Source organism: Pholis gunnellus (assembly GCF_910591455.1).
Source record: "Pholis gunnellus genome assembly, chromosome: 16".
NCBI lineage: Eukaryota > Metazoa > Chordata > Actinopteri > Perciformes > Pholidae > Pholis > Pholis gunnellus.
Genome location: NC_136543.1, coordinates 10,663,341 through 10,690,405, shown reverse-complemented (window position 1 = coordinate 10,690,405; position 27,065 = coordinate 10,663,341). Strand labels below are relative to the sequence as shown.

General features: G+C 42.0%; 4 protein-coding genes across 4 annotated transcripts in view; 2 read left to right on the top strand and 2 right to left on the bottom strand.

The window, feature by feature from the left end:
- The window catches only part of nup153 (nucleoporin 153), a 13,388-nt gene extending 1,450 nt beyond the window's left edge, over positions 1-11,938 (bottom strand). The window contains exons 1-22 of the mRNA XM_079175505.1: positions 11,820-11,938; positions 8,559-8,778; positions 8,176-8,451; positions 7,759-7,898; positions 7,134-7,262; positions 6,791-6,907; positions 6,613-6,657; positions 6,413-6,466; positions 5,131-5,271; positions 4,991-5,043; positions 4,719-4,854; positions 4,413-4,571; positions 4,206-4,304; positions 4,031-4,115; positions 3,835-3,936; positions 3,094-3,744; positions 2,798-2,977; positions 1,713-2,609; positions 1,063-1,497; positions 744-962; positions 435-627; positions 1-210 (exon numbers count right to left, since the gene is read on the bottom strand). The exon at positions 1-210 is cut by the window's left edge and continues 1,450 nt beyond it. Of these exons, the coding sequence (XP_079031631.1) occupies positions 123-210; positions 435-627; positions 744-962; positions 1,063-1,497; positions 1,713-2,609; positions 2,798-2,977; positions 3,094-3,744; positions 3,835-3,936; positions 4,031-4,115; positions 4,206-4,304; positions 4,413-4,571; positions 4,719-4,854; positions 4,991-5,043; positions 5,131-5,271; positions 6,413-6,466; positions 6,613-6,657; positions 6,791-6,907; positions 7,134-7,262; positions 7,759-7,898; positions 8,176-8,451; positions 8,559-8,778; positions 11,820-11,897 (4,497 nt within the window). The 5' untranslated portion in view covers positions 11,898-11,938 and the 3' untranslated portion in view covers positions 1-122. The remainder of the gene's footprint in view (positions 211-434; positions 628-743; positions 963-1,062; positions 1,498-1,712; positions 2,610-2,797; positions 2,978-3,093; positions 3,745-3,834; positions 3,937-4,030; positions 4,116-4,205; positions 4,305-4,412; positions 4,572-4,718; positions 4,855-4,990; positions 5,044-5,130; positions 5,272-6,412; positions 6,467-6,612; positions 6,658-6,790; positions 6,908-7,133; positions 7,263-7,758; positions 7,899-8,175; positions 8,452-8,558; positions 8,779-11,819) is intronic.
- A 724-nt stretch (positions 11,939-12,662) lies between these two features.
- Positions 12,663-21,440, bottom strand: ptdss1b (phosphatidylserine synthase 1b). Its single transcript, XM_079175724.1, has 13 exons — positions 21,221-21,440; positions 20,962-21,053; positions 18,648-18,692; positions 18,403-18,527; positions 17,934-18,092; positions 17,329-17,480; positions 16,931-17,072; positions 16,628-16,740; positions 16,333-16,398; positions 15,340-15,439; positions 14,588-14,647; positions 14,091-14,169; positions 12,663-13,997 (listed from the first exon to the last, which is right to left on the bottom strand). The coding sequence occupies exons 1-13, from the start codon at positions 21,397-21,399 to the stop codon at positions 13,903-13,905; spliced, it is 1,407 nt and encodes a 468-aa protein (XP_079031850.1). The 5' UTR covers positions 21,400-21,440; the 3' UTR covers positions 12,663-13,902.
- A 290-nt stretch (positions 21,441-21,730) lies between these two features.
- On the top strand, positions 21,731-24,808 carry mterf3 (mitochondrial transcription termination factor 3). Its single transcript, XM_079176317.1, has 8 exons — positions 21,731-21,820; positions 22,196-22,557; positions 22,682-22,834; positions 22,955-23,144; positions 23,359-23,506; positions 23,656-23,727; positions 23,819-23,980; positions 24,099-24,808. The coding sequence occupies exons 2-8, from the start codon at positions 22,197-22,199 to the stop codon at positions 24,291-24,293; spliced, it is 1,281 nt and encodes a 426-aa protein (XP_079032443.1). The 5' UTR covers positions 21,731-21,820; position 22,196; the 3' UTR covers positions 24,294-24,808.
- Positions 24,809-25,282: 474 nt separating this feature from the next.
- Positions 25,283-27,008, top strand: uqcrb (ubiquinol-cytochrome c reductase binding protein). Its single transcript, XM_079175472.1, has 4 exons — positions 25,283-25,349; positions 26,098-26,166; positions 26,333-26,499; positions 26,803-27,008. The coding sequence occupies exons 1-4, from the start codon at positions 25,331-25,333 to the stop codon at positions 26,878-26,880; spliced, it is 333 nt and encodes a 110-aa protein (XP_079031598.1). The 5' UTR covers positions 25,283-25,330; the 3' UTR covers positions 26,881-27,008.
- Positions 27,009-27,065: the final 57 nt, after the last annotated feature.

Sequence of the window (27,065 nt, the reverse complement as noted above, 5' to 3'; positions counted from 1 at the left end):
CTCTTCACATGCCCAATAACTTCAGGGTAGCTGAGACCTTTCAGGACTTTATTCAGCCTTCAGTGGGGGGGGATACAGTCAAGTCAAAGTCAAGTCTTCGTTACAGTCGAGTCCACGTGGCTCTACTTTCTGCGCCGCACCGCTGTCTTGATCTTGCGCCCAGCAATCGCTTGCTGTCCAGCGGGAGAGGCGGTGAAGGTTTTCGCTGACCTGGAAGAGCAAAAGACATCCCCATTATTGTAAGCATCACAACAAACGCTGCCTTTAGAAACAACTGAAGTGAACCAATAATCATGAGGCCGTACTAAAAATGTACATTTGACTTGATAGATGTCAGACTGTTACTGGGAGCTTTTGAAATAAACAGGAAACTACATTGATCATTTATTTAACACCTCTAATAAAAGTACAGCTACTCTGAAAACACAGCTTACCCCATATTGAATGCTGGGGGTTGTGCAAAGTTAAATCCACCCCCAGGTGGTCCTGACTGGGGTGCGATGGAGGGGTTTGCAGGGGGGAGAAGGCCGGGAGAAGGTGCTGCTCCAGCTCCAAAAGTAAACACTCCGCCTGAGGTGTTGTTTGTGGCTCCAAATGCACTGGCTCCTCCAAACTGAAAGCCTCCACCTGAGAACCATGTGGCACAGTTACACGTTTGAACTTGTGATAAACATGCTTTCATAACGCAAGGATCCGGAGGACAACCTGAAGGGAAAATGGATTTTACCGCCACAGTCACCCACCTTGTGCAGAATTAGCAGCCGCACCAAACACAGGTGTGGAGTTGGTCTGCTGTCCGAAGACAGGTGTGGAGTTGGGTTTGGCCCCGAAGGCTGGGGGCTGGGAAGGTGCGGCTGTGAAGGGGGATCCAAAGGAGGAGCCGAATGAAGAAGTCTGATTGGCCCCGAATCCACCAGGGGGGGCCGAGCTGAATGCAAATGGTGAGGGAGCTGCAGACGGAGCTGTTAGTGAAAAGAAAGGAGTGAAATGTTTCATTGCTGTGCCTTAAGTCCAAAACAGACATCACAGTCATCATGTTTATTATCTGAAAGAACCACAGACCTGACGCTGAGGCAGCAGCGGGTGCTGCTGATCCAAAGCCGAAAGATGGAGGAGCAGCAGCAGCAGCAGCAGGAGGAGGAGCAGCAGCAGCAGCAGCACTGGCAGGAGCACCGAAGATAAAGGGCTGAGCTGAGGCTGGAGCGGGAGTAGAGTTCAGAGGAGCAGCTGACGGGGCAGGCGGCTGGCCGTCCGGACTCTGGCCGAAGACGAAGGCTTTAGCTGGTGGAGCGTCACTGGATGCTGCAGCAGTTTGACCGAACATGAAAGTGCTGGAAGCCTCAGAAGGAGCAGGGGCTTGAGTGGAGCCGCTGTTGCTGTTGCTGCTGCCGAACAGACTGGGCGTCGGGGTGGTGGATGACGAAGTGGTGGAGTTGACGGTGTTGGTGGGATTACCAACCATAAAGGAAAACCCTGGTTTTGGAGCAGCAGTAGAATCTGTCGGGGGAATAAACACATTAAAGTGCGATTCTAAATCGCTGAAGTACTCCTTCAATTGTGTTGCTGAAGGCACCTCAGTGGAAAGAAAAGGCCTGCAGGGATTAACTGATGGATTTTTTTATTACTACAAAAACTAAGAACAAATCCTCAAGGCATTATATATCAACAGAGACTGCGTAGCATTCACAAGCTCATTCCGTTCAAACTCTCACCTGCAGCGCTTTGTCCAAAGAAAGACGGCTTCGGAGCCTCTGCTGTAGACGTTTCACTCTTGTCTGCTGGCTTGCCAAAACTATAGACGGGTGGAGGTTGTTCTGTTGGAGCACCGGGCTTGCTAAAGGAAAAGCCTCCTGAGGCGGCTGCTGCTGGTGGTGCAACGTCTACATCTTTACTAGCGGCACCGAAGAGGAAGGAAGACGGAGCCGAGGAGGCGGCGGCGGCTTCATTCTTTTCCTCTGGCTTCCCGAAGGTAAACGTGGGAGCAGCTGGCTCTTTGTCCGTTTGTAAGGATCCAAAAGTAGAGCCCCCTTGTGGTGCGGTGGTCGCCAAACTCCCAAATACCGACCCGGTGGTGGTGGTGGCGGCGGTTGTGGATGTGGCGTCATTTGATGATGCAGCACCCTCACTTTTCTCCTGAGAGGAGGCCGGAGGAGTGAAACTAAGAGAGGAGGGGTTGGTGGTGGTGTCCGGGGTTTTCTCCTCGGGTTTTGAGAGTCCAAAGGAGAAGCCGCCCTTAGAGGAGTTACTTTCTGTGCTAGAGGATCCAGTTCCAAACGCTATCCCACCGCTTGCTCCGAACTTAAACCCAGAACCTGCAGCAGATTGGTCTGACGACGTTTTGTCATCACTAGAGGCAGTCCCAAACTTAAAGCCCTCAGATGAGCTGCCGAATTTGAACCCTGATGAGGCGGCATTGTCTTTAGAAGTGGTTTCTGATGAGGAGCTTCCAAATGAGCCTCCAAATTTGAATCCATCTGATGATGACGATGAAGAGGAGGACTCTCCAAACTTGAAACCTACAGATCCCGCTCCCGAGGTGCTGTCCGATGCACCAAACTTGAAACCTCCAGAAGTAGAGCCTGAAGTCCCGCCAGCTGATGAACCAAACGCTGAAGAGAAATAAAGTAAAACAAAAATGTCAAAAGTGTAGACTAGGTATCGGTTAAAATGCAAAAGTATCAAGTTTCTCAAAACCTAATATTTGGACTATTTTGATTTTGTATGGTTATCTTGACGGCCTCATATGATGCAAACAGACATTGTGAGTGAGTATGTACTTTCGGATAACTGCTGTTACCTTTGGGCTCCACTTTAGCTCCAGGTTTGACTGTCTGACAGGCAACACACTGGACATCAGCAGCCTTATTCTGTACTAGACAGACATCACAATCCCAGGCACCCTCTGGCTTCTTGAACGCATCTCCCAACCCAAACATGGGAGCACTGCTGGCTGAAGAAGAGGCTCCTGCTGAAGCTCCTGTTGTGAGGATGAGAGAGGAAACAGAGATGCTTCACTAAAAAACAAAAACAAACATTTGGCACTTTTGTTGAATGTCAAATACCAACATTACCACAGTTGAGGTCTCTCATTACCTGGTTTAGCACTCATGCAGGCCACACATTTTGTGTCCTCCGCCTTGTTTTCTACCAAACACGTATCACATTCCCATGCACCCGCGGGTTTTTTGAACTGGTCTCCAAATCCGATGAACCCTGTAGAAACAGGGTCTGTAGGTGTGGATACAGTCTTAACGGCTGAGAAGGCAGAAGGAAGAGTCAGTGAGGGTTTAAGCCCCGTCCCGGGTTTGGCCGTTTCACAGGCCACACACTTCACGGCATCGGGTTTGTTTAGAACTAGGCATGTGTCACAGTCCCATGTTCCTGCAGGTTTGGAGAACGTTATGCCAAAACCTGCAGTAGTTGTAGTGGTGGTGGAGGAGGAGGTGTTCGTGCTGCTGCTCTCGAGTCCGACCGAGGTGGCCATTGAAGGTTTGCTGTCCGTAGATTTGGATGAGGAGGGCTGCGGGGCCCTGCAGCAAACACATTTGGTGTCTGATGGCTTGTTCTCCACCATGCAGACATCACAGCTCCAGCCTGGTGGGGCTTTGAACACATTGCTAAACCCTGTTGAAGAGAGGGAGATGGTGGTGGTGGAGGAGGAAGAGGGGGCTGTGGATTGTGTGGAGGTCTGCAGCAGAGCGCCTTCCGGGTCTGGGGAAGTCTGGGCAACAGGAGAAGCGAAGCCTAGACGGAGCAAGTGAAGGATTGAAACGGTGAACAACAGAATGATGCAAAGCAAACACTGTGAATGTGTGGTGAGTTACTGATTATTACCAGGTGCCTTAAGAAGATCCAACACACTGCCCTGCTTCAGGGCCTTGGCCGGCTTGAACGGCCCATCGAAATCTTCTGTGCTTTTGCTTGTGGCTGACTTCACTGTAGAGGACATGAAAACACAAAAGATCAAACACAGTTTTCTCAGGAAAGGCAGAGAATCTGCATCATGCCAACTGAAAGAAAACCGTCTTACCTGCTGCAACGATGGGAGAGGCCAGCTTCCCATTTGACATGGCGGGTCCTAACTTTGCTACAGGTGCACTAAAAGTGAATCCAGCCTACAAACAGGAAACAACAATTATCATCAACGTTACCGTTATAAACAGATGTCACCCGACTAAACATTAAGAGATAAACCATTTACTTACTGAGGGGGAAAAGGAGGGAGGACTAGCAGCAGTTGCTTTGACAATAGGGGAGGAAAACGTGAAAGGTACACAGGGAGGCGTCGAGGCCGTTGGGGGCTCCTGGAAAACAAACAAACATTAAAATAAAAGTGGATAAAATGCATAAATAATGTTAACCATTAGACTTGGAGTAGCATTGTAACAGAATGAGACAATTTTAAGACGGACCTTGTTTGTGAGCGTTTCCTTAGTGGGAGTCACGTGCGTGAGGTTGGGAGCCGTGCTGTTGGTGGTGAGAGGGGGAGGAGGGGAGGAGAAGCAGAAGGTCGGCAAGGCAGAGGCGCTGATGGGAAGTGAAATGCTTGGGAGGTCCGGTACCTCAGCCACCTAAAGTCAGAGAACAAGCGGGAACATCATTGTGCGCCCATTGTCTGCCATTTCTAACCCTAACCCATAAATAGATAAATGTGAACTTTGATGTACATCATGTTTTAAGATACAGAGCGTTGAGGTGTGTAGTTCCAAAGGCCTTACCTCGTCCTCCTCAGGGCGTTTAGAGGAAGGCCGTGTACTGGTCCTCTCTCTCTTCATCTTGCCTCCTCCAGAGCTCACGCTGCTGGCTACAGGCGTGCTGGACAGAGGATAGGCTGGGCCACTGGAAATCATTGTGCTAGTGGTAGAAGGGTAGACAGTAACAGGTGGAGTCAGTAAAAGAAACAAGATACAGAGAGCGGTGACAGTAACTAGGCATGTTGTTAATAGGTCTAACTTTCTTGGCTGGTCAATTAGAGCAAACCCTGTTTTACCTTCGAGAAGGTCCTGGGGTTGCTTCAGGTAGTTGCGGTGATTGTCTTGTCGGCTAAGGGAATAAAAACAACAACAAATGTAGCATCAGGTTGTAGAGGAACAATGCAATGGTGCAACATGATGCGGCACCGTTTCTCACCGTCTCTCTTGGGGTCCTGTCAAGAGTTCGGCTCACTCCTCCGGGAGTCAAAGTCGGCCTGAAGGACACGGAGCGGTTTCCTGACACCGACGCTGCAACGGGAACCACCAGCTTCTGCACCGGTGGGAGGGTGGAATCCATCTGAATGAAAGAAAGGGTGGTAAATAAAAGACAAAGGATGAGAATCAGAATCAACAAAAGGTGGCAGTGCTGCATTCTTTATCTAAATGTGTTTGATAAAGCTTTTGTCGGCACACTGCTTTTAATATAATGAACATAGTTTATCCTCTAGACTCAAACATGAAACTTGGTCCCAGAACGTGAACAGTAACATCTCTAGAGATTGTAAAAGTACAACATTAGCAGTGTTAGACCCAAACATTAAGACTTGCAGACAGAATACTAGGTGTGAGGTCATTTAGAAACAGTGTCGCCCTAACATAGTTTGTCCACTAGAGGCAGGTTGATGTTTTAAACGCTCAGTATGCATCTCGGTCACAATTTGTATCGTAAACAAATCTACGGGAACAGTATCAAGATTGTTTGTGTAGGTTAGAAATTAATTATCAGCCGATACATCGTTTTCTGATTTATCAGCATCGGTTGTACTATAGTTTGAACACTTCCAAGGTAAATCCTGAGGCAACAGTCACATAGCAGGCTTTCTTGTTATGGAACTGTGAGCATCAATACACCATTGTTAGGATTTACAAAGCAGCTGTCGCAGACAGTTATTACTGAGGACAAGTCCAATCCAGAGCTGGCACGATTTAACCACCAACTTTGCTTAATAGACACACACACACACACACACACACACACACACACACACACACACACACACACACACACACACACACACACACACACACACACACACTTTCATGAGCCAAATACACTCCAGAGTCTAGCGCTCTTTTGCTCGCACGTATAAAGAAAAACACACAGAGTCGCGAACAACTGTGTCCCAGCGAGGAGAATCCCGTTAGCTGGTGTAAAGGAGGCCAACAGCCAGTAGGACAGGAAATGACAGGAGGACAAACCACAACAAGTGCTGCTGGGTTTGCACAATGACATCCCTGTTCATAGTGATATTTAGCGCTGTGCTAAGCTACAAGAACACAAGTGAAGTTTAGTTGTTGGCGTGCATACATAGAGGATGCTTAAGGTCATACAGGGACAGACACGACAGTTATCATATATGAAAAACAAAGCTGAATGCATTTTTGACAAATCAGGCAAAAGAGGATCTTCTCACAAGAATTTTAAAATCTGTACTTACACGTTTCCTTTTTGACTGGAAATGTGAAACATCTAGATTTGTGCCATCCATTGACTGCAAAATAGAAACTCAGGTCAGAAAACTATTTAATTGTTGGACAATTCAAAGGGTGTTATCAATATTTTAAGGACACTAATGTATTGTATAAGTGACTGCAAACAAATGCTTACAATATATGTAAATATATTAAAAGCTCTTACTGCTGACAGGGGGGAAGAGGCTGCTGCTGGGATTCTCCTGGCATCCTGTAGAAGAGAAATAAAATGGTGTCACTTATTATTATGCTCATTGGCAAAATATCAAATGTCTAACTAGATTTTGAGGTAAAATAAAGTTTGAAGAGAGGAGATGATGATGTGTGTGTGTGTGTGTACTCACAGCCAGGGGGCTCGACATTCGCTCCAAGGACTGAAGGATGCGTCTGGCTGTGGCGCTGGTCACCCCACAGGGCTGAGCACCAGCAGGCTTGGCCTTGATCTGTCTCCTCACTGGGGCCTACGGATCAGATGAGCGTATTTAGTCTCCAATTAAAAAGGAAGAATATTCACACTATGACGTCAGTGTTCACCCACAACACTAAATGCACGTGTAGACTGAATACAAAACGTGTTAAACCAAGTATGCTAGCTCACCATATGAAGCATTTATCAAAATGATCACATTGTTTGAATCCGGATACACAAGTCTCAGTGTCTAGACTGTGCGGTTCTCACTGGCTCACCTGGTACGGTGTTCCAGGACGAGCGCGAGAGCCCCTGACTGCAGCTGCCCCACCATACATGGTCTTCCCTGGGTAGAAGGGTGAATCTCCGAGCTGGCTGGAGTTTAGTACTGTGCTGTTTAATGACGACTGGAAGAGAGACGGTCAAATCATCACTTGTACTGTCATTCTGGAATTTGTCGTCATAGCAGTAATAAATTAAAGTCAGAAAGCACACAAGTTGTTTTGAATCGGATAGCCTGGGGGGTGTGGTGTCTGGTATGCTGCCATGCACATGAAAAATGATCGTCCAACATGTTGAATCACACACTCTCTGTCTGTGTGTGGACTGATAAGTAACATTGGTTTGCCAGATAATGCACATGAATTCAATATAAAAATCCCTCGAAACTTAAAAAATGTATCTATACCTAAAAAATATCTGTCAACTTGAAATTTGTAGAAGCCTGTGGTACACAGGACTTGGGTTCTGTGCATGGACCAAATTCCAGACCGACATTTTATATCAAAGTGGGTCACTGCCTCAAAGGCACAGCCCGACATCAAACCAAACGCACCAAAATGCGGAGCTTAGTGGCAGAAAGCATTGCTCAGTATCTCCATGAACAAACCCACAGACACTCACATTGGAGAAAGTTCCAAATACAGACAGGTTGAAAGAAGGCTTTCTCAGACTGGACTGGGCAGGTTGAGGCCCAGAGTGAGTTCTGTCCATCTCTGGGGACCAAAGTTGGGGAAGTGATGCCGTTTTGGAAGTAGGGACATCTGTTACAGAGGCAGGAGCACAGAAAACAGACTTTTTATAATATCTCCATTTTAAGAAAGCACCAATGCAGAAATGTGACTTAGCAGACAAGTATTGACAGGTAATTTGTGTTTTCTGACATTGTTGTACATTTGAATCATATATAAATAGGATTTAAACACAATGCAGGGATTGCAAAGATGTTGTAATATGTTAATAAAATCAGTGTTCAGATAAGTTTTCCCGAACCTGCCGTCAACACACTAATCGTTTGTGAAGAAGTCACTCTGCTGCTACCTTTGTCTGAGGCGCGGGAGGAGAAGCCGCTAGTGGTGGAGATGTTATCATCTTCGTGCTGCGAGAGGTTGTCCTTGATTTCTTTGACCAAGGAGAAGCCTGTGGAAAAGGGTCCAGGGGCGGAGGAGGTGGAGGGTTGGGAGAAAAGGCTGCTGGAGGCCCCCAGGATCGGGGAGGAGGCGTCCAGCGGGGGAAAGTGGAGGTGCGAACGACTCAGCGGAGGTCGAGAAAGCACATAGTCCTGAAAGTTTAGGGACGCCCGGCTGGTTGAGGGTTCTGTGCGAGAGAGAAAGAAGTCACAGGTGAGCATCTCGTGTATGGGATAGAAAATTCCGGAGCTAATCTTTTTTTGAAGAGATGTGAAGAGTGACTGAGAGACTGACCTGTGTTACTGGCGGTTGGCTCCGGGGAGTCGCATCCATCGAGGATAGGAGGCCCCTCTTCGCTGCCATTAGGAGGAGGTGGTGGCTGGCAGTTCTGGTCCATCTCCAGCACAGCCTCTCCTCCTTCAGGAGCATCTTCACTCTTGAAGTATTTCTGCAGCCAGGAAGGAACGATGCTCTTTACTGTGTCTGTCACTCGACTGATGAGGCCTGACTGTTGCTGATAAAAAAAGAGAGGGAGAGGAAGTCGTAAACATGAGTGAGAGGCAGAGACAAATGCATAAAAAAGAAACAAGAAAGGACCATCACGTCGGGCCATTATCTGCAGCTTCCTCATTAGAAAATGCCCATGACAATCGGCATTGGATAAAAGTCAATGTGTGTAACGCTGTATACAAAACAGTTTTGCCAAATATGTTGATATCTAATTTTGGTGTTAAAAACGAATTTGTGACAAAGCAGTTCCACATAATTTATTTCAAAGTCCTTTTAGAGAGCAACGAACACTGCGTTTACAATCTGAAATAGGTGCAGAGGCCAACATGCAATAAGAAGCCATTAGGCCTCCTAAGTGAAAAGCAAAACACAAGCTGAGTATGACGCTGTGAAACTGGGTCAGGCAGAGTGTTCGCTTCTGTGAAGCAGCGAGCCAGTGACGCTGGTCAGCACCATACTGAAGTCTAGATTAATTCCAGTTGATACAGATGAGTCTCGTCTCCTACATCACACTTAGAGAGTACACAATTTTCCTGAATTGAAGATCTAGAAACTTTGCAAGAATTGGTGCTTTTCCCCTTGGTAAATGCACCAGTTTTTATTGATAAGTAGTAAGTATAAGTATTTCTTTGGCTCTTCTCCTCAGATTTCAGTTATGTTGTTCTGGTGACAAGAATGTAGATGGAGAGGGAAAAGGTTGAGAGAAGAGGCTCGCTAGTGGGTGTATCACTTCGTACGCACCCCGTCTAAACCATGGTAGCTTTCAACACCCGATAAGAGCCAAGTGTGCCTCTTGTTTCCTGCTTATCTACAAAATACACCTGTGGGCCCCTCTGCACTTTAACCTTTATGCAAATACACACAAGTTAAACTAGTCAAGAGCAAGTGTATATCCCACCACAGCGCTAGTTTACTTAGTGCTACATAAGCTATTGTTATGAGGATTGAAGGGCCCCCGCGCTCTCTGAAAGCCATCATGTCGAACTGAAACACAATCATTTCTATTGAATACTCAGATCCTCTGACTTAAGTAGATCAGAGAATCTAGCTTTTGACATGAATGTGATGAGCGTGCATCCTTAAACATTTTTAGATCTTCGAGTCAGCCGTATAATTACATTTATGTCATGTGAGGAGGTAAGTATTGACGAGAAAAGACTAAGACTTTCAGCAAGCAATCCCACAGATGAATCAAGAAAGCGACGGCACAAACGTTACTACATGTCTTTTCACGCTCCTTCTGCTTTTTAAGCTGGTGAAGAACAGCTAAACACACCTTTTAAGTACAACTGTACACAATATTTAGATAATCATAGTTTTGGGCTGACTTAATTCCAGAACCATTTGTATGGACTTCAAACACGTCCACACTATTTGCAATTTACTCAAATATATAAGCAATAGAAGATGTAATCATGACTCCTGTCTGGCATGACTGAGACACTGTTCAAGACACAATGACATTTATTCAAACTAAAATATGACATGTTCATAGGTGTGTTTGTTGGCATAAAAGCACTATTCCAATGTATCTCTTTTCATTTCAACACTCTGTAATAGCAAATATAGAGTTCACATAATACAAACTTTATATGGTTTCATGAAATTAAACTGTATTCTGATAATACATGGGAAAACAGCAGCAACTGTCTGTGAATGTGCATAGATGGTCAACTACAACAAACTACCATAAACCCAACATTCACATATTATTAAATTAACGCAGTGTAAAACATCAGTTCGCACCAATTGTTTAGTTTTTGATCTAACCATTTCAGAGCATGGTTATTGTGGAAGCTGTGGTTTGTAGTGCTGCTGAACTATATTGTGCTTGAGATGTTTCACACAATTTATATCAAAGAAAGAAGACCACAAATTGTGACTTAGTGCATTCATCCGAAAACCAACAATGCCAAACAAAGACAATAACTGACAATTTGAAACATGAAGTATCAGTTTGAATACATTCCAATAACTATATCACTGTTCATATCATACGGATAAATTGTATATAATGGAAAGTGGTTGAAGTCAAAACACAAGTGTGGATAACTGATGTCAGGCATACACAATGACTATTTATCAAAATTCATCTTGTTTAACTCGTAAAATGTTATTTGATAGCCTTTAGTTGCATCACTATCAATATTCAGACTGCACCATTTAAAAGTAAGATGTTTAGTTTAGTTGCCTCTTCGGTCAGGGAACACACCAATAAGCTGACATTAATATAAACAACCTCTTATTAATAGGTCAATAGGATAGTCCACGTAATACCTAAAGTCAAAGCAGTTGAATTGGTCAGCCATGTATCGAGACACGTGCTGTCCACTACCAACATATCGGAGCGGTTTTAAAAGGCAACATTAGCTGAGGTCCAGGCGGCAAGTGAATCCAGGCAACCATGTGGGTTCCCAATGCTTCCTGCGCAATCCAACTGGCAGAGATTTGGCTAACGTTAGCTAGCCCAACATCCTACATGACTCCGACAGGCCAGACACATAATCCTAAAATGTAACTGCACTAAATGTGGCTACACATAGACGTAGACAGATGTAATTTTGAACGAAACCATCATGTCAATTCTCCCTGCGACGGTGTGATGCCTCCAAAACCGAAGACAACAATACGTTGCTCGCTAATGCTAGCGTGCTAACTAGCATTAGCTACACCAGCTAACACTTAGAATTCTACTTCCTCGCTTTCTGCCAACTCAGCTAACGGCTAAGAACGTAGTAGTAGAGCTAATGTTGCTCGACCCAACGTGTCACGCGTGCGCGTTAACTTAACAACACAGATAAACTGGTCTAAACGACTCACTGTGCCGTGATTTGACCTGTCAAGTCCGTCCGAGTATGCTAACCTATAAGCCAGTTTACTAGCATTTCCTCTATATGCTAGCAGCGCGTGGAGGCCACGAGCGCTAACAGCAGGCCATGAAATGTCTCCAACAAAACAATAACAAGCGTTAAGCCACAATGGCACTGTGATCATCCCAAAGGCTTCGACACGGGTTTTTAACACGAACACCTTCACTCGGTTTACCTGTTTATTCTTGGCGTAAGGTTTAGAGGCGATATGATATCTCCTGCTTCTAATTTTCCCTCCACCCGTGGCCGCCATGGCTCTTTCGTCTGAGTGTCTATCGGTGTTTCGGCGCCGGATAGCTGTCATCCAGCCACAGCCACGGCCACTCGCAAAGCACTGTGGGAAATGTAGTAGCCGAACGTAACAAAGAGGAAGGTTTGACCTGACGGGACTTTGTACCACATGGCTCTAGCATTCGGGTTATTCTGTGTCATGTGTCTGAAAAGTGTTATATTGCTATGGTTTTTAATATATTGTTTATATTATCAATGGGAAGCGTAATTTAGTTATATTAGTAGCGCTAAAATGATTAGTCAATTAATGTTAGTCAATCAAGAGACAATTAATCAACAATTTATGTTGATTCATTTTTATTTTTTGATATGCAATTAATAATTAGCTCTTTGTGTTAAACGTGTTCTAAACTTTTATAGACCAAACAAGTAATTGATAATTATTAGCTGTAGGAGCACATTTGTTTGTCTTTATCCTGTGCATAAATCCCTGGTTATAGTAAAAGTATTGTGTCCAGGTCATTGTAGTAGTTTGCAGAATTTGATCTCAGGTGATTTACACTTTTAACTCTGTATACTGCTATGGAATTTGGCATTCCTGTAACATAGTGTGATTTGTATAGTATGATTTGTCTGTATTGTTATGTAAGCCTGCATCAAAAACAAGTCAACCCATCCATATAAATTATAAATCAGTAATACAAAGTAGTGCATTTGAGGTTACAATTAACACATTTTATATGATTTATTTAAAAAAAAGCATCCCGACACTCAAATCTGTGCAAAATATTTTTAATAAGCAAGCTTTCGGTCAGACACCTTCTTCGAGGCAAAAGCAGGTAGCAACATTTTGTATAAAATACAGTGTAGTCCGACACATAAAGCTTCGTACGTGTCAAAAGGACCAGAACAACTGAGGCAGGCTAGTCAAAAAAAAAAGTTTCAATTAGGTGACACTAACTTTCAGGGAAAATGTATTACACATTCCTACACTAAAGATGAAAAATAATGCATCATTCAACAATATTAACAGCTTACATATAGCAGTCAGTTATTGTGTTATATTAATGTCACAGTTCATTCATTTGGATCACTTGAAAAGGATAATTTCACACAAATGATTATCCTCTGCTGTTGAATGTCACCACAGTGCTTTTGCATTCAATGTCACAGTATTCTTGGTCAGTACACCTATCATACACTGCTCACTTCTCTCTTTAAAAACAAACACACAAAAACACACCAAGACAAAAAACAACATCCCAACAGTCCCAATATCACATTGACTTAGGTTAGAAAGGGTAACATGTAAAGGCTACTGGTGGTTCAGTTACACTTGGCTGCTCCTCTTATTTAAAGTGATGATGCAATTTCGATGGAAGAAAAACATACAGTTTTGTATTTACCAGTGCTTTACTGTACTTTAGATTCACTCATTATAAAAACACAAAACATGTTAAATAATCATCACCAATTCAAATGACGAATCATACACAACATTGATCTTTAGTTTTCTCATAAAAGTATTACATTTAGTAAACTGTAAACAGTCAAAAAGATTTAGAGCAAACTCAATTTAAAGTGTAGCACAACTCAGGGTCAACTCCCCGACTGGACATACTTAATGTGTCCCACAGTTCAAAGTTAAATATTAATGTAATTGAAGGTAGAAGAGTATAAAATGTTTGTTGTAAAACGATGCTTAGGCTAGCATTCCAGTGTATATATAAATTAATTCTAGGTTAGGTCTGTTTAAAAATGTCTGACATTAAATACAAGACAAATCAGTCTGCAGGTCTATGAAGCGTTCATTGGTGTGATTCGCCTCTGACTCCCACAGAATATTAGAACTTCATGAGTTGAAATAATACGTCAAGGCTTGTGATGTGACTTTGTTTTGGAGTCGGCCCTCTAGAATTGATCAAACCCTTGATGCAACTTTTACAACATTCAGTAGATCGACGCATACTGTATTTCTCTTGTTGGGTGTATCCTTCACGATGTGATTCAGTGTCGCTCTCGTTTCATTATTTCTTTCCTCCATGGCCATTCCCAAATCTGTTCTTCACACAAGCTCTCCTCCGTTTTGTCAGTTGTAAACTTCCTAATGTATCCGTCTGAGCTATGGGGGAAAAAGACATGGCTATAAGTCAAACATTCTGGATGGAGATTATTTTAGAAGAGTTGTCACCAATCTGCCTGTTATGAGACTGACCTGCAAGGCCATCTGGAGCAAAATCACATGAGTCGCCAACGCTGCCGTCATCGCAGTCCTCACTTTGTACAGAACTGCTCTGTAAACGGACGGAAGATCAGCGAGACGAATCAGAAGATGGGCAGCAAATCACTGACTTATTTTTTACCGACAGTAGGAAAATCACAGGTGTAAATAATACAATTAATGACGGCAACTAAATCTCCTTCAGCTGCTTTAGTTTCAGGGTGCTGGTATTGTGCATGCTGGCTCACTGTCCATTGGGACACTTGAATAGAACAGAGCCATCGTTAACGTTATTAGTAACACCTGTGTTTTTCTACTATGACAACTCAAAGTGTCTGTTGTGTATCGGGTTCATTTTTTATTTTATTTAACAACAATAAGTGAGAAAAACAAGATTTTCCACTGGTTATAAGTTACTCTTAAAACATTTTGTAAATGAATACTTATAATGTAACTGAAGCATCAAATTAAGAACTAAAGCAACATCTCACCTTCAGTTTTTTCTGCTCATACCACATCATCCCATATAAAGATAGAAGTGTGAGGAGTGCCTAAAATGTAGAAGAGGAAAGTTTAGTTTCACACCGTTTTTTCCCCCCCCCGAGGTCAGTAGAAAAAAATACACTTAATGAGGATAAAAATAGACACCCTAAAGTTGCATATGTATTGCAACAGATACATGCTAAAGCAAAAACGTGTCCACACTTGTTCACAAGAATGAACAACAGCTAAGACTGTAGAGTTTTTAGCTTCTTATTAACAGATTGATAGGCTGTTTAAAGTTGCTAGTTGTTTCTCATAACAGTTGATTAATAAATCACAATTAAGTGTGTTTGGGACCTGTAGTGTGTTTTAAAGCTGAACCATTCAGACGTGAGTGCTTTTACACAGCTGCACATTCAAGTTGCTTTTCAGTTGATCCAAACAGTATCCACTGTACACCACTGAATTTAGCACCTTTAAGGCCCGATATCCTTTTCATATACTTGTCCATGAAGGCGGGTTGCACACATTAACAGTTGTTGATGTCCATTATTGAAAAGGTACATAAGAGCATCACAGTGTTATCATATTTACACAGGAAGCATAGCTGCATAATTTTGATGCATCTGCTCGCGACTGACTGAAGTGAATCATATCCTCTATGAGAACACACACAGACACAGACACACACAGGCACAGACAGAGACACACACACAGACAGACAAAGAGAGACACACACACGCACACTTGTTTTTCTTACCAGACAAAGCAGCCACAGGAGTACATAAAGAATTTGCGTCTTGGAAAACAAGTCCTGACTGAATTTCACACAAGCAAGAGCCTCAAGGAAAGAGATGGCCCTAAGGGGAGATATCAGAGCATTTGATGAATGGATGTGTTTTGGTTTGGCCCCCTCTCTTGGCAGCACCATTTCATTGCAGCGGAGCCTCTCCGTGGACGCATTAACACTCGAGTTCAAATGTGCTCAGTGTTACCGTTCCCCAGCCGTCAAACCCATAACAATACTCATTCACCCATACTGCTGTGGGAAACGCAATTCAATTGTAAAAGGTTACACGAGAGCAGCGTCAATGTTCAGCGACTCATGCAGACAGAGAGTCTCGTTGCTATGGAAACTAGTGCAGACTGAGGGCATTAGCAGCTCAGTATCTGAGGGAAGGTCAACAACTAGGTTACGGTATGAATTTCAATTGACGACAAAAAGTGCACTGTAATTTAAAATAGCTTGAAAAGCTTGCTGGCTAATAACATGGTGGCCAACACAGCCGTGATTTCAGTGTGGACTGCTATCAGTTTGGCTACTTTGGGAAGTATCCATTCACTGTTAAGTTGTAGTTGTGCGAGACTGATTTTGTACTCGTGTTTGAATCTACAACACCCGGGAAAATACCAGTAACACGTGTGCCAAAGTTGCCGTTCTGATTTGTTTGATTAAAAACAGCCAATCAGCCCGGGCACAGCTATTGTGCCTTCACGGCTCTGGACAAAGTTCAGTGTAAGTTTGCTTCCCAGTCTACTGCTGTCAATGCTAAAAACCACAATGTTATGATTTAACTGACAGGCGCATACAAGTGAATGTGACCTTAGCTATGGCGCGTGCAATAAAAAAAAAGGAAATGAGTAAAACTGAAAATGTTATGACAGTCCTTAAAACAACAAGTTTTCAAAGCTACTATTATTACAGCTTGTTTCTAGGCCAGAGAAAAACATGATCTGTACTTAAGATACTTACCCAAACACCCAGCATTGTGTGCCAACTCGTTTACACTGAGTGTCTGTAAGGTATGCGTAATATTGTCTGAAAGAGGTTGGAGAAAAGGGAAAAAAACAAAGTAAGTATTTAAGGTTTCCACACAGACTTCAATGTCAAAAAGCATCGAAGAAATCCCCGACATTTCCCCTAAAAAACTATTTGTTATGCCAAAAAAAAAAAGTAGTATTTATTTTAGGTCTGATCTTAATCTAGTGTATCATGTTTATTGTTGCTCGTGGGTGTAATGCTGTCGTTTTTTTAAGGATGAACATACCGTACAGTGGGTGCAGTGATGATTCCAAGCATGATGAGACGACACCAGCTGAGAGCGTGAGACGCCTGGAAGACGAAGATGTGCTTGAGGAAGAATGCGTTCAACTCTGTGAGCTGTGAAGATAAAGGGTGTCAGACACACACGATTAAAGGATATTTTGTATACAGCAGGATGCCATAGCGGAGGAGCTTTTAGAATATTTGATTCAGTGATTCATTAAAAAGAGATAATCCATTGATACAGCACTGATAGCGAGGACAATCTAATAAGTATGTATAAGTATAAGATCAAAGAATACAGTACCTGCCATAAGATCATAAAGAGATAGATGCCTGCTAGCCTCTGGAAGGAGGACATTGGGTCAAACCAGCGCACATAAGTCCAACTGGCCGGGGTGAACTGGAGCACGGCTCGCTTTATCTTCCCTGTGGTGGTGTGGATTTCCCTGAACAGAGTACGTGCACTTTTAAGGATACTGAGATATATACACGTCTTGCATCAGAGATAGTATGCCGAATTCTAGTACCACAAACTATCTACTTTCTGTCAGAACTAAACGATTCTTATAGTAATCTTCCAGTACAGTACTACCCAATGTTGTATCTGTATCAAAAGAAAACAACATAAGAAAAGGCCTCTAACTACCATCTATACCTAATACTTTCACATTGTTTAGGACAAAGAACACAAGCTTCACTGACTTGATGCTGGCCCAGCGGTAGGTCCTCATCTCCAAAAACCGGCAGGCAGTCATACCCAGCCAGATGCCTCCTCCATTACACAACAGTATGTCCAGTATCACCTGATCCCACCAGCACTCTGCAAAGTTTGGCAGCAGGTGCATGAAGAACAGCTGTGAAAAAAAGTGCAACACCGAGTGAAAATGCATTTATGTGATGTTTTAAATCAAGGGACCACATTCTTAAGTCGGTTATTTGAGTGCCACCTTGTTGGCCTCAGGACCTGCTGTGACGCATTCGATTCTATGATGAATGAATTTGGTATCAGGCAAAATCCCGTAATCTTATCCCTCCAGTCAACAATTGGCAACAGTCAAGGCAAACAGCACTAGTCATGTGCAGAAACTCCTGCTCATACTACTGCTCTGTTCTGATGAGTTTCTCCCAAACAAACAATCCTTGTTGGGCTGCACAGACCGAGCTGAAGCAACGCTTGTGTGCCTGTGTGAGCTGGATCACTACAAATTACAAGTAATGACTTTTTTTTAATACAACTGAATTTCTGTTTAGGTCCTTGGACTGCAGATTTTAGAAGCCTGACCACCTGTTGAACATGTGCATGTTACCTCAGTGAGCTCCCAGGTGATGCTGATGGTCCAACAGAGGCCGTAACTGCGGATGAGCAGAGCCTTCACTGCATAGCCAGCAAAGTGGCCGAATGCGAAGATGTCGAAGTGGGTCAGGACCCGCTCCCATGTTATCACTGTACAGTTCACAGCATATTCCTGTAAGGGCAAATGTGACTGAATTATAAGAAACACAACAGCAACCAAAAAAAGAAAACACTTGATTGTTACAACTGGAAATGAAGAGCTGGAAGTGTGTTCTCATTTTGATTTGGCTGTATTCCAAAAACACACATATATAAGCAGTCCGTTTTTCTTAAGAAAGCCGGAAAATGTGTTTGGAAACTGGAACCGACAGAGAGAAGCCCTCTCCATGTCTCCACCCTTCCATCCATTCTGAAATCTTCTAACATTCAGTATTAGACGTGGTGTGAGCTCTGATGGTTCAGAGTTTCAAAACCATCCTCACCATGACATCAGCTTCCCGCTGTGCATAGCGCAGATTTGGGTCAATCCAGTACATCAGGGTCTTTACTTGGTCCCAGTTGAGGAAGATGAGGAAGACAAGAAACAGGAAGTACAGAACACTGACGCCTGCCGAGGACAGGAGGAAATGAGTGAGCATAAAGAACATTGAAAACTGGATCTCAGCAGGAAAATGTGGTTAATGTGAATGACGCATAGCGGGCGTGACACATGTGGGTGAGCACTCACCAAACACCATTCTCCATATTGCAGGGTGTGGCCTTGTAAAAGGTCCTGATGAAGAAAGCATCATATTGTTGAGTGACTCTTAGTGTGTTTGCACTAAAGTAGAGGTACATTTTACAAAAGAAAAGTCTTAAGTCAAGGTCCATTTATAACATTTATATCAAGAAAATGAAGTATGGCTGCAGCTAACAATGATTTTTTATTATCTGACGAATATTCTCAGAATAATCTTTTGGTTAATGGAATGTCAGAAAAAAGGGGGGAAAATGCTCCTTTACAATTTCCTAAAGTCCACAGTGACATCTTCATTCAACCAAAAGTCCAAAAACAAGATATATTGAGTTTACTATCACATAATATAAAAAAGATTTGAGAAGCTGGAAGCAAAGAATATTTGGCAATTGTTCTTAAAAAATGACAGACTTTTAAATAGTTATCAAAACAGCTGCTTATTCATGTCAGATGACTAATTGTTTCACAACTGGGTCAATGACAAATAAGAGCTGCAAAATAAACCAAAAATAAATAACTTCAGATAAATTGCAGTTGTGGGAGAAAAATGTATTTGTGTAAAATCAATCATATCCATAATTTAAAATGTATCCATGTATATTCACATTCATACTGTGGTCATGGCTGGTATCATTGTCATATGTTCTTCACGTCACTGAGACAGGGAGTCTAGTGTAGCGGCCTTGGAGCCCGGGTGAAGATAGAGGGGGGGGGGGGGGGGGGGGGGGGGGTCGACGTAGATAAACAAGTAGGGCAAGATTTCTAACGCTAAAAGTGTCCATTGTGTCACTGTGACGGGCGGCCGGAGGGGAGGGGTGGGGAGGGAGACTGTGGTTAATAAAAAAAAAACTCTGTTATGACTTGACCGAGGTGCAAAGAGTAACTTGTTTAGGTGAAAGTTCAGAGGAGGAGGACATCTCCATAGGGGGGGGGGGATGATCCACAACATAGTTTATCAAGATGATTTCTTTTGGCAAGATATGCTTCGCTTGAAGCCAAATCATTGTTAATGCGCTCCCTGTGTCATGTTGATTTTCATAACAGTGGCATCTAAAATAATTATAAAATATTATCTTGAAAAAGGTTAGAAAGTATATTGTATCTTTAAAAGGCAGGGTTGGGTTATCTTCTTCAAAAACATTTGATATTTCTTTACATCCTGACAGTTACCGCTCAGACAATAATCTAGTATCGGTGTCCGTCTCAGGACTGTGAGAAGCTCGTCCGATCATCTCATTCAGCTCGTATATAATGATTAGACGGCTACCTGACCTGTTCTGCCTCCGTGTTCTCATTGCTCATCACTCAGTCTTCCACAAGCTGCTAGATGATAGTTTTGGGGGAGTGGCTTTGGAGGGAGGCCTGAAGCAACGAGCTGTCAGTGTTGAAGACTAACTAGTTTCACTGGAGAACAGTTAGCAACACCGGGACGTTTTTTTGGTTGGATAACTTCTAAAATCTTGCATACTATTATAGTTTCTCATCATTACCAACCCTGCATTTAACATAAAACTATAAAAAAAATGTAGTCAATATTCTTAGAGCGTTAAATAAAATATCATAAAGTGACATACCTTGCAGTTGCGCCACCTGACTTACTGGTTGCACCACCTGACTTCTGCAACTAATTTCAGGCATCTTCTTGGACTTCTGTATTATTATTTTTTTGTTTTTGTTAGCAAATTCAAAGACATTATATTTAAATACAATAAAGACTTATATGATCAAATCAATTTTTATGGTTTTACATTGGTTGTACCGCCTGACATGGAAAGTGTACCAGGTTAAAAGTAGCTGTTTTTATCAATATTTAAAAGAAATATAAAAACATTTTCACTCTGCCATAAAGGTCAGTTAAGGTCCTCTTGATGATGCAATATCATGTTTACTGTTCTGCACCTTCATTTTATAATAAAAGTCTCATCTTTACAGTTGCACCCTGACATTTGAGAAAGATAAGTTAATTTTGAATTAATTATCATTAATGTATAACAAAAACTGTATAGTTGTCTTAGTCTGTTCATTTGCTCGGACGGATTTCAGGGTTTGAAATACCAAAACATAAAAGAATGAATATTATTTAAATGTACAGAAAATGTATTCAAACTCAATAGCTTTTATTGAATGAAATGACATATGTCATGAATTGATAACATTATTTAAAAAGGAACTAATGGACTCGGACACTAAAATATGAATGTCATGACATTGACCCAACTACAATGGACACAACAACAAGATATAATTGGCTGAGCTTAAACACACAGAGTCATGGAGCCACTGTGGGGTTAGACGTGTATCTCACCATTAGGGAAGGCCAGGACACTGATGACCAAGAAGAAGGAGACAACCACCAAAATACCAACTCTGAGGTTGTTCTCGAAGTTCTCATCATCTCTGTAACATCACACGTTAACACAAACGAAAGCGTCATAACACATGCAGCACTGTGGATACTACACTCACACTGAACAGGGGTGATTTTGTACTCTATGCGTTAAAAACGTATATGAATCAGCACGAGGGAGACAAAGGTCAGCTTACACAATGTAGTTCAACGTTACCTTGTAAACGCAAAGTACATGAGGCTCAGCACAGTGGCTGTCAGGAGTGTGATGGTGTGTGGCTTATAGAAGAAATCAAGGCAGATGTCGTCCACTTGTTGCTCGTTTATAATTCTGAAATGTAAGTTATGGTTGGCATCATCCTTCCGAGGTGTTGGGGGAGAATCGGCGTCCGCCATGTCGCTGTAGTGGACTCTCTCCTGAAGTTTGACGGCTAAAACAAAAGCAGAGCGACAAGATGACGTGAGTTGTCGGCGAGAGAAAACCCTGAAGATGGACTGAACCACAGAGCTAATGGGGGTGTTTATAGATCATAATACATCTTCTAGGATTCACTAAAATAGATAGCACGAACCAAAAATACAATAACTTATACCTGTTATATTTTCTATCCTTTTATTCATTTAATTTGAGCTTTTTCAAATGTTTTATCTTCATGTGTATATTAAATGCATTTAGTGTTACCCACAAATATATTGTTGTGGTACATTCCACAATGTGACACTTCCGGGAAGTCCTTCTGTTGAGATGCACGTGAAAACGTTTGACATTGTGCGACATCTTGGTAGACGATAGAGCTGAATTGAGAATACAAATATTGTGAGTAAAGAGTTAACACCATACAATAATATGTTGTGCTTAGACTTTAAAGAGGTATTCATTCTGATAGCTTGCTAGCGTTGAACGCTAGCGATTGATCTGCTTTAAGCTAGCCTCTAAAAGAAGAAACTTACACAAACTAAAAATACACATGTAGCTACAAACAGTTTGGCCTTACAAGAAGTGGCAACGTGCACATATGTGTATGTAAGTTTTCATGAAGTACTTTTCAGTGTACGAGGTCCAGATGGAGCATGATGATACCACAACAACTGATGGTATCAGACAGTGTGGACTGACCTTGTCTAGAGATAATAATAGTAATCCCCATATTGTACGGCCCCTCAAACCATGATGTTTTTTTTTTTTTTGCAGGATGGCCATGGCTTCATCCTGTACACAGCTGTGTCTACAGTGCAGAAGCCTTCTCTGCTCCAAGACAGTGGCTAATACCTGGCAGCATTACACTCAAGTTCGCCATTTCATTAGAGTTACAAGGGTACCCACCAAAATCCTAGATGGATCCTCAATTAGTAAGGGGAATCACATAACAAATCAGGCAACACAAATGCGGAAACAACAGATGTTCTGTTACAGTGACTTAGCTGCCAAACATCTGGCAACTGAGGCAAAGGAAGACAAGGATGTTGAAGAAACATCTAGAGCTGATGTTATAGCGTACAAGAGCCCCCTGTTGCCAATCAGAGACGCTGTGCCGGAAATCCAGGTGTCATTAGGTACATATTGGTTTGCTATTGTTGACCCTAACTTTTTCATTTATCATCATAATTCACTTTACATGTTATTTCTATCTTCAGAGGGAGTTGAATGCATTCCATCTGTATTGTCTTCATTTTCAAGATCTGGACGCAGCTGCTGAGTTTTCAGCATTAGAGGTGATCAGTGACGAAGAGGCTGTCAGTATATCTGTTCCTTCTGCCTTGCCTCCTACCTCCACCTCTCTAAGAGACTACGTTGACCAGTCTGAGACCCTCAGCAAACTGGTACAGCTAGGTAATTAAAGGCTTTCAAAATAGTGTTGAGAACAATGCAAGTTGTAAGTTTGGAAGCGTAATTCAGATTTATTATGATATATGCAATGAACATTTGTGATCATTCATCCTCTCATTGCAGGTGTAAACCTGTGGAAGCTTGAACAGAGGCCCAATGTGGGGTCCATGCTACTGAGGCTCAACTTCAACACAGATGTGGCGCCAAGGCTGCTGTTCCTCAAAGAGATCGGGGTGGAGGTCTCTCGCTTTGGCTATATCATCACGCACAACCCCTTCATTCTCACGGAGAGTTTGGAAAACCTACGGTCCAGGTGACATAAAGGGATCTCAGAAACGGAAACATTACATGCCTTTATATTTGCCAAATTTCTTTATTCTAAATTAAATCAGTCTGACAAGAGAAGGCCCACGAAACAATCTTACCGTATGTAGTGTATACTTAAGTAGTGACTGGTCAGGTCGTCTTCCTTCTCTTGAGCTGCACCTCCTTGTCTTAATAATGTTCTCTTTCTGTTATTTTCAAAGGGTGAATTATCTCAAGTCAAAGAAGTTCAGTTCTGAGAATGTTGCGTCGATGGTGTCCAGAGCTCCGTATCTGCTTAACTTCAGTGTGAAGAGGCTGGACAACCGACTGGGGTTCTATCAGCAGCAACTCAACCTCAGTGATTCTAATGTAAGCTAACTGATGTACTGATGCAATGGGACCTCCTCATTGAGGAGCTCAGCCATGTTTGTATCATGTCAAACAAGTCACAAAAATAAATTTAGTCTTTGAATGTAGAAAAATAAATAATAGTTTGTTTTCTCCCTTTCTCTCCTCAGACACGGAACATTGTAGCTCGTCTACCCAGGTTACTGTGTGGCAGTTTGGATTCTGTTAAAGACAATTTGAAGGTATTGAACGACAAAAGACGTCATCAGAAAACATTGTTTGAGAAACCGTGAGCTGCCGTGTTTGAATTTGTTTTGTTAATGTGTTCCACAGGTGTGTGAAATAGAGCTCGGCTTTAAGGAAAATGAGATCCAGCACATAGTCATTGCCGTCCCAAAAGTGCTGACTGCCAATAAAAGGAAGCTAATCCAAATATTTGACTACCTCCACAATATCATGAAGGTGCCCCACAACCTGATTGCCAAGTACCCACAGGTAGATGGACAGCTGTGTGTTTTTTTTTTACTTTTAAAAAACAAATTAGAACTAATTTCTTTAATATTTTGTCCAAATTCAGCATTACAACTTCAACATCTGATATATCCTCCCATAGGTCCTCAATACCAAGTACTTGCGTGTCAGAGAGCGCCACCTGTTCCTCGAGTACCTCGGAAAGGCTCAGTATGATCCAACCCTGCCCAACTACATCTCCCTGGACCGCCTGGTGTCGCTGCCTGATGAGATATTTTGCGCTGAGTTGGCTTTGGCCACACTGGAAGATTTTTATTTGTTCCAAAAGACACTTTGATTCTTCATGAGGGGACATTGTAAAGAACTTCTGAAAACAAGTGGTCAAGCACACAGAATAAATACCATAATGACAGACACATGCTGACGTTCAAGGCTTTAATATACCGACTGAGTTTGAAATACAATGTTTTGTAATGTGATGTTTAATAAATGCTCATCATGCAAATCTGCCCTTCTGACTGAAATACGATCCTATTTACCAAGACTGTCTATTTATAGAGATCATAAATGTGATGAAAGTGCTAAATGTGTATAAAATGATCATATATTGAAGACTGCCTCTAGTTAAAGGAGATTGTAAAGGATCAGGTCTCACTTTTGTGAAATGTAAAAGAAAATAGTACTTAGTGCTTCTTAATAGTTGTGCTCTACTACATTTCAAAGTAAAATATTGTACTTTTTACTTGTGATTTAGACAATAAATCAGCGTATACAGTATGACGCATTGTGATGCTGAAGATTGTAACTACCCAATATAGTTGCTAAAAAACATTTTAAATACTGTAACTAATACTGATCAATTAATAAAATATATAAAAACATAACGGTGAAAGGGGTCAGTTCACTGCATAATGGATACTTTTACTTTAAATACTTGAGGTTCATTTTGCTGCAATTATTAAACTGGCTGAGCTTCTAAGCTTCTACTTGTAATGGGGTGTTTCTGTATTCTGGTATTGCTGATCTACTTAAGTAAAGGATCTGTACCATTGACTGATCTTATTGATTGACTTCTACTACCCTACCTTTATTCAATCAGTCTTGATCAAGTCATGAGGATAGCTGTGTCTTTTACATCAAAAGAGTGATGTATTTTGATTTAGTTTCCTGATGGATTTATCTATTAAGAGTTTTCAAAACCGACATTTTCTTATCTCCAAATTTCCTTTATAAGCATGCAAATAAGGCGTACACCATAGACTGTATTGTATATGGGAAACTGTAAGCACAGAATGTTAAATTGCGCAATTTCCCGTTGACATGAGTACGTCTCCTTACCCATGACGCACCGCGGTCGTTCTTAAGAGGTAAAAAATGGCGTCGAGGGCACCAGGTACTGAAACATCGCTCCCTATTTACATTTTCAGTTGTAAATTAACTCGCTAAAGCTCGTGTTGTACTTGTATGTCGTGGTGCATGTTATACTGTACCATACTTTATTGTATTATGCTCATTTTGTCCACCTGTATGTTCGCTTTGACGCGTTTTGCTTCTGTGTGTCCTTTAGTGTCCTTTTGCTAACTTATGCTAAGGGTACTGGTTAGCTAGCGTTAGCTCATCACTGGTGCTAACGTCTCTGTTATCACCGTGAAATTACTTATTTTACAACTGGACATTCGTCCTGCTGTCCTTTTTTTAATGATTGATAGTGTTTTAGTTTGTTTCCTAACAGTTGTTATTGTGCCCGGCTGTTGTTTGTTGCTATAACATCTGACCTACACTCCATATCGTTAGCTCCTTAGCACTAAGGCACTGTTGTGTTGTTTCATCTGACATTCCACGGAAGGGCAAGTTATCTAACTTACTGTTTGTCACGCAATACCTAAAGCCCTAACCAGATAGTGAAGTTTGACCACAGTTCCCATAATTTAGTATTATTTGAAGGGACGTACTGGGTCGCCTGAAATACATTTATAGTTGTACGACTGTATCACTATTAGAAGCATAACGTTAACGTTACTCCTTCCCCCGCACATCTGACTGAAACTCATTAATGTATATATATTTTTCTCGCCTCTAAATCAAGTTTGTGCTGCGTGACTGGTGCTGATTGTTTTGTGTCTTTCGTGTCCTGTTCACAGTGGCAACAGGCAGGCTCCTGTTCGGGGTCCGCAAATGGTATTATAACTTGTGTGGCTTCAACAAGCTTGGTAAGTTAAAGTACATTGATCAACAATATTCAGAGTATTTAACCTCACAGTGCTACTCGTTTTTAAAAGTAACAGTATGTCAAGACTACTGATGTCATTATAAATGTAGGGGGTGATTATGGGGCTGTTGTTTTATTTGATTTTTCCATATTTCCATTTTCTGTAGGTTTGTTGCGTGATGATACGATCCTCGAGGATTCTGATGTACAAGAGGCCCTGAGGAGGCTACCAGAGGACCAGTACAACGACCGGATGTTCAGGCTCAAGAGATCCCTGGATCTCTCCATGAAGCAGCAGATCCTCCCGAAAGAACAGTGGACGAAATTTGAAGAGGTACATAACATTTTCTTAAAATATTTTCACAATCCCTGCTTCCTTTTAACAGATGTACTTAAAAAAATCTTTTGTAGCCAAATGAAAAACAATAGGAAATTGTTATTGAATTCTTCAGTGTGAAACTGGTGTCATACTGTGAAAATTACAAATTTCTAAGTGTGAAAAGGAATTATAAAATGCATGTTTTGGAGGGCCTTTGATCATAATGTCCTCGCAAGTCATCAAAAGTGTTATCTAGAGTTTGATTTCGCCTAATTTCATTTCTCAATCCCATGTATTGTTCTTCTCTTTTCCTTTTAGGATGTTAATTACCTGACACCGTATCTGACGGAGGTGATCCGTGAGAGGAATGAAAGGGAGGAGTGGATGAAGAAGTAGATGATTCCCGATCAAAGATGTTAATCCTCGTATTCGGTCGGTGCGTGGTTGTCCCCTGGTGTAATATTTAAGATGAAATCTTACCTATATAAAACAAGAGCTCATTAAAAAAATTGTACATTTTGGAAGACGTGGAAGTGTCCCTTTTTTATGATGTAATCGATAGAGGGATTTGAAGATTTGAT

Coding starts and splice junctions, on each gene's coding strand:
- ptdss1b (XM_079175724.1), bottom strand. CDS start 21,399: ATGGCGGACGCCGATTCTCCCCCAACACCTCGGAAGGATGATGCCAAC. Junction 18,093..18,402: donor AGCGGGAAGCTGATGTCATG/GTGAGGATGGTT, acceptor TTGCCCTTACAG/GAATATGCTGTGAACTGTAC. Junction 13,998..14,090: donor TGCTCCAGATGGCCTTGCAG/GTCAGTCTCATA, acceptor TTTCCCCCATAG/CTCAGACGGATACATTAGGA.
- mterf3 (XM_079176317.1), top strand. CDS start 22,197: ATGGCCATGGCTTCATCCTGTACACAGCTGTGTCTACAGTGCAGAAGC. Junction 22,558..22,681: donor GGAAATCCAGGTGTCATTAG/GTACATATTGGT, acceptor TTCATTTTCAAG/ATCTGGACGCAGCTGCTGAG. Junction 23,507..23,655: donor TCAACCTCAGTGATTCTAAT/GTAAGCTAACTG, acceptor TTCTCTCCTCAG/ACACGGAACATTGTAGCTCG.
- uqcrb (XM_079175472.1), top strand. Junction 26,167..26,332: donor GTGTGGCTTCAACAAGCTTG/GTAAGTTAAAGT, acceptor CATTTTCTGTAG/GTTTGTTGCGTGATGATACG. Junction 26,500..26,802: donor AGTGGACGAAATTTGAAGAG/GTACATAACATT, acceptor TTTTCCTTTTAG/GATGTTAATTACCTGACACC.